This window comes from Micromys minutus (assembly GCF_963924665.1).
Source record: "Micromys minutus genome assembly, chromosome: 3".
Lineage (NCBI taxonomy): Eukaryota > Metazoa > Chordata > Mammalia > Rodentia > Muridae > Micromys > Micromys minutus.
This window is the reverse complement of record NC_137972.1, coordinates 82,108,955-82,114,954: the sequence shown is the minus strand read 5'-3', so window position 1 is coordinate 82,114,954 and position 6,000 is coordinate 82,108,955. Positions and strand designations below refer to the sequence as shown.

The 6,000-nt window shown below is 49.8% G+C and overlaps 1 protein-coding gene and 1 pseudogene across 4 annotated transcripts in view; one reads left to right on the top strand and one right to left on the bottom strand.

Moving 5' to 3' along the window:
* SH3GL3 (SH3 domain containing GRB2 like 3, endophilin A3) overlaps positions 1–2,734 on the bottom strand; it is a gene marked incomplete at both ends in the record, with an annotated part of 118,291 nt that extends 115,557 nt beyond the window's left edge. For all 3 annotated transcript variants that reach the window (XM_080914315.1, XM_080914316.1, XM_080914318.1), the window contains one exon: positions 2,690–2,734. In XM_080914315.1, coding sequence (XP_080770441.1) covers positions 2,690–2,734 — 45 coding nt within the window. The remainder of the gene's footprint in view (positions 1–2,689) is intronic.
* Positions 2,735–4,169: 1,435 nt separating this feature from the next.
* On the top strand, positions 4,170–4,614 carry LOC308418813 (small ribosomal subunit protein uS13-like; annotated as a pseudogene). Its single transcript has one exon. The product of its transcript is annotated as a small ribosomal subunit protein uS13-like (transcript).
* The last annotated feature ends 1,386 nt before the right edge of the window (positions 4,615–6,000 follow it).

Below are 6,000 nucleotides of genomic sequence, written 5' to 3'. Positions count from 1 at the left end.
AGGATATCCAGTGCTTCCTTCTGGCCTCCTCAGGCACCCACACACTACATAATGCATGCATGCACGTGCACACACATACATACACACACACCTTTTAAAAATTAAAAGCATGAAACCCATTTTTTTAAAGAGTTTTGCAGACACTGCATGATCAAGTTTATCGCAGGGACCTGACCTCTGAATCCTCTCGTTCATCATACAGAGAGCAAGCCAAGGAGGCCCAGTTAGTTTAAGTCACGTTTCTGAGGTCGAAGAACTGATCGTGGCAAGGAGCCAACCTTGAATCCCTGGGAATTATTAACCACTGATGTCATTTGGGACTCCCTTTCCCAGCCCCGGAAAAGCTCCGAGTGAATTAAAGCCCGCTGCAAAAATGCTGTTTGGGAACATCTGGCATTTTTTATTACTCTGCTCCCTTGTATTAAATTAAACAAAACCTAATTTCTCCAAGCTGGTTGCGCGGCATAATTTCTAAGAAAGACTTCTAGAAGTCTGAGGGTGGGGATGTGGCTCAGACAGGAGAGTGCTTGCCTAGCATGCAGGAAGCCCTGGGTTCAGTCCTCAGCACTGTCTCCCCTGCCCTGGAGAGGTAGAAGTGGGGTCTCGGAAGCTTCAGATCATGCTTGGCTGTGTGGCCAGTCTGAGGCTAGACTGGGCTCCATAAGACCTGGAAGTGGGGGAGAGAACAGAAAGCGTGGAAATATCTAGAACAGGTTTGAAACTTATCTGTCAGGTATTTTAACCACACGGTGTTAAGTCCAGAGAGTCTGCAATTTCTCTCTTTTCAGATGAAATATGGACAACTTCAGAGATAGGAAGGAAAGGTTTAGAGCCTAGGCAGGAACACACCTGCTCCCATCAGGACAGTGGTGGTCCCTGGAAGGTCTCCTGCTATTTTCAATTGATTGGTTACAAGGAATAGAAGCAAGCCTCCTGTCGCAGTGTATTTCCCCAACTCCAATAGCAACCAAGGATTTCAACCACCCACTCAGCCCTGTAGTCAGAAGCCATCCTGAAGCATGTAAGGACTCAGGGACTTAGTGTGGGTGGTCACAAGACTGCTCCTATAAAGTTCATATCCAAGAATTGGCGAGCGCGTGTGTGCACGTGTGCGTGTGTGTGAAAACAAAGAGCCCCATTTCTTGTCATGGCTAAGGAAAACAATGTCGCAAGCATGGCCTGGCCCACAGAGGCTCTGGGTCTCCTAGCTGCTCCAGCATTACTCTAGAAGTAGATGCTGACGGTTTACACACCCTCAGTGTGACTCCCCCCGCCTCGTGATCTTGTGATAGCAGTTACTCCTTCTGAACCTCTATGATTCATTTGTTACACACTCATTGATGGAGTACTCACTGCTCAGCAAGTCCAAGTGTGGCCAGTGCCTGTGATGAGTGTGGCGTCCCCTAGGGTGTCTCACACACTACTGTTTGTGAGTTCATTAGCCTCAGCTCTCCCATTTTAAAATGTTCATTTTAATTGGAATCTCCCCCAAATCACTACTTGCAGACCCCAGAATAGTATAGTCCAATGGCCCAAAGGCCAACGACAACTGAAATATCCCACCGACTTTTCTAAGTCCTAGAGATTCAACTTCGAATCCCCCATCTCTGCCCTCACCCAGCATGCCTCTCCTCCAGGATTTCTAGCACCCTGAATAGCATCACTGTCCACCCTAGGTCCCCTGCTGGGAACAGCCATTACTTAGTTTCCTTGTGGACCAGCTGTGACTGGGGGGCTAGCAGTGTCTTTCCGCCTGGAATAGAGAAAAAGAATTTTCGAAGGCCAGCTGCAATCTCAAGATCGATTAAGAGGAAAAAGCAAAGGTGGGGGGCCAGCGAAATGAACTCCATATGAGCTCAGTCCACCGGGGTTCTAGCAAAACTGAGGCTGGGAAGGAAGAGTATAGTGCTAGAAAGCAAATTTGCTTGTGACAGATACACACACACACACACACACACACACACACTTTCCAGTGCCCCTGTTTCCAAGCTTCCTCTGTTCAGAAAGCCCTCCTTCTATAATAGTCCAAGATCATTTCTCAAGCTTAATTCCCAAATGCTATGTCCTTGCCTCCTGAAAGCTTCCCATGAAGCCCCCACTGAGTCACCTGCCATCCTCTTCCGCGGAGGCGTGTCTAGCACGGTCTGTTTACGCGTGTGTTTTGGGTCTCCTCATCACACTGTCTCTTTGAGAGCAGGAGTCTGGTGCCAACCTCGGGCTAACCCAGTGAGGACAGCCAGCAAGGGAAAAACCAACAGCGATGAGCCCCCACCCCGGGAAAGCCAAAACAGAGACTGCTGGGCCCCAGCCAGGGGGCAAGTACAGCGTCCTGAGCGGGGAGGGGGGTCCCAACGGACAGACTGGAGATTCCGGGGCAGGAGGGAGGCCTACTAAGGTCCTGGTCGCGAAGGCTCTCCTCCGGGAGCTCATCCCCCCAAACCCACCACCTCCGATCCCTCGCCAGCCGAACTGCTCAGCTTTACAACCGACAGGGCGCAGCGGGAGACCCGAGACTCTGAGGAGGAGGCACCAACACGCGCAGCCCAGAGCGCGCGACTGCTACCCGCCCCCGCGCCTTCCTAGGCTACCAGAAACCCAGCCCGAAGAAGGCCGATGGAGACCCCAAGTCTATGGCCCGCAACCCCTTTGGGACGCGGTCTCCAGAAACCCCTCGAGCGCGCCTCCCTACCTGGCTGGCTTTGTGGAACTGCTTCTTGAGCCCAGCCACCGACATCGCGGCGGCGCCCCGCCCGGGGGTGGTCTCGGGGCTCCGCCGGGCCACGCGGCCGCGACGCTGAGCGGAGCGGGCACCCCGGGCGGTCCCCGCGCGCCCCACGGCCACGGCCACGGCCACGGCGCTGTCACACTGGCACACGCGCGCGCGCAGATAGCAACACCGTGTTTCGAGGGCCCAACGCAACCCATTGGTCGAGCCGCGGCAGCATGCAAATGAATCTGCTGGGACCGCCCACGCTTCATTGTTGCGTGGCGACCAGGAGCTCTTGAGCCAGGAAGAGGACCAGTGGAAGGGCTGGCCGTGGGATGCCCCCGAAATGCAGAGAGCCTCTCAGGACTTCTTTCGGAGGGCTTGGGATGCAGCTGGCTCTGCGATTGTTCTGGACCCGAGGTCTCTCTGCTCTTCTAGGACTTGGTGGAAAACCTGCTTTTACTCCCTGGTAGCAAGATCTCCCCTCCCCAAACCCCGCACGGCGGGGGTTTTAGATGTGTGTTGTGAGGAAGGAACGCTGAGACGTGCGTCTCAAAAACAGAAACACCACAGGAACCGGAAAATATAGTTAAACGTGAAAACCTGCTTGAAGACGTTTAGGTGTGTTAGGCTCAGTGTGTCTCAGTGGTTTGGGACCTCCTGGGAGAGAGTTACCTAATAGTTTACTTAATAAACTCAGTCTAATCTCATAGATGAGCTGAGCCTCTTATCAGTTACACCAAGAACCAGTCTATAGGCGCCAGAAACAGGGTCTTCCATTTCACTACTTACCAGAGAATTGTTCAGACTGGTCTCCGGGACAGTCCTTTACGCAAGATCTATTCCACCGGGTCCAGAGGTCTTAACTGAATACTGTGTATACCCAGTCACAGAAGCAGAGCTCTGCCACCAAGTCTAATATTTCCCTGAATCTAGCCTGCCAAAAGCCCTATGGCTCCCAGTGCCTTCGGTCCACTTCAGCAACGCTTTACAGTAGCACAGACACCATCCAATTCATGGTCTCTGCCTAAAAGAAATGACATTCTGTGGACGCTTCCCAACATCGGGTCTGGGATCATCGATACACCTCTTGTCCTGAACACTTGCAGTCCACACGTGCATCTGGGCTTCTTTTGGGCTCTAGCATTTCTCCAGAGCCCTTAACTCCTGGCTCCCAGCCCTGCCTGACTTCATAGCTTCACCCTAGTGTAACAGGGTGAACATCTACAGGTCTCAGTGCCTAGGTTTGCTCACAATGGCTGGGAAAGTGTGTCAACGATGTGGACATCTTAACAAGCATCATGGGACAAGGTTATTGAATGTGACTCAACATTCTTGGTCCTAGCTAGCCAAGGGCTTGCTGACACCCTGAGGTAGGTGGTGAAACGGTGGGTGACCAGTGGTCCGAATAGTACAGCAAGCTTCCACAGGATGCTTACACGCCACCGCTTGTGCCGCTGCCATGTCTCTAGTGACCCCTGAGAAGTTCCAGCACTCAACACCAACATCAATGGGTGGCAGAAATTAGCCTTCGCCATTACTGCCATTAAGGGTGTGGGGCGGAGACATGCTCATGTGGTGTTGAGGAAAATAGATGTTCAGCTCACGGAGAGGACTGGAGAAATCACGGAGGATGAGGTGGAGTGTGTGATCACCATCATGCAGAACCCATGACAGTACAAGATCCCAGATTGGTTCTTGAACAGACAGAAGGATGGGAAGGACGGAAATACAGCCAGATTTTGGCCAATGGTCTAGACAACAGGCTGTGTGAGGATCTGGAGCCCCTGAAGATAATTCAAACGCTTAGGGGGCTGCGCCACTTCTGGGGTCTTTGTGTCCACGGCCAGCACACCAAGGCCACTGGCCACAGGAGCTGTACTTTAGGTGTATCCAAGAAGAAATGAGTCTCTGGGCCTTTGCTGTTAATAAACAGTTTTTATACCTATATTTAAAAAAAAAAAAAAGAATAGTACAGCAAAGTGACCAGTCTCCACTGTTGTCCTATCCCCACTAAACAGGTTTTGGGGAAGATGGTCTCCCTTGTTCTGAACTAATCTATGGCTGGGTAGGAAATGTTCAGCTGCTGACCTCCTCTGTGCCCCATAGAAGTTCAAACAGCACAGCCTCAACCTGTACCCTGAGGCGTCAGGTTCTCTTCAAAGCTGGTGACTGGCATTTTTTCCCGTGGCTGATAGTTTTATTAGGTTTGTGTGGGTTTTATTTTAGCTTGTTCTGATTGAGGGGGAAATAACAGTTTGAAGGGAACTTTCCATCCTGAGGAGCAGGACACATTCCAGTGGGGGCCATGGGAACATGTGCACCATGAGGCAACGGGTCACACTGCACTGACAGGAAGCAGGGACAGGTTCACGATGGCACCCAACTTATCTCCTTCATCTCTTCCTGCTCATTCTTAGGCCCAGCCATGAGATAGTGGCAGCCATGCTGGGAGGTTTGTCCTCCTGTTAAAGCTCTCTGAAAACTCCCTCATAGGCACAGGAGAGGTGTGTCTCCTAAATGACTGCAAATCCTGTCAAGTTGACCATGAGAACTCACCATTACAATAACATATTTGAGTTTCCTTATGTGGTAATCTCTTCTTGGTTTATTCAAATGCAAATTTGTAGATTGTTTCTTATCCTTTTTAAACTTCTGTTATAAAAGTTTACTCCTTCTTTGCTATTTTATAATAAGCAGATATTGAACTAGCAATGGCACAGGTTTTGTGCCTTGTCTTTATAAACAACATGAATGTTCTACTTGTTTTGTAAAACTAATCTTTGGCCATCTTTTTGGTTTCTTTTTTGATTCAGATGTTATTCAAAAACCAATCTTTAAACTACTTTTGAGTTATTAAGAACTTTGCTACTATGGTCAATGAAGATTTTTACACTTTACATGTGTATGGCAGAGGTTTGAAATTGTGTGATTCAAGCCAGGAGTAGTGGCTCATACCTTTAACCCCAACAATCAGGAGGCAGAGGTAGGCAGATATCTGTAGATTCAAGGCCAACCTAGTCTACAGGTTGAGTTCTAGGGAAGCCAGAACTACATAATGATACCCTGGGTTATAGGAAAAAGAAGAAAGGGGGAAGGGTGTGATTCCCATTTTCTAGAATACTGCTTTTTCAGTTGATCTGTAACAGGAGAATGTGTTCTAGTTTGGAAGACAGCCCAAACTAACACTTGCTTAAGCTACCTTGACCATTTCAATCAAGGTTTTCCCTTCACAAAATTATCATCTATCAGCCACCCACATGCCTATCTATGTTCAGAGAATAGGCACAGCA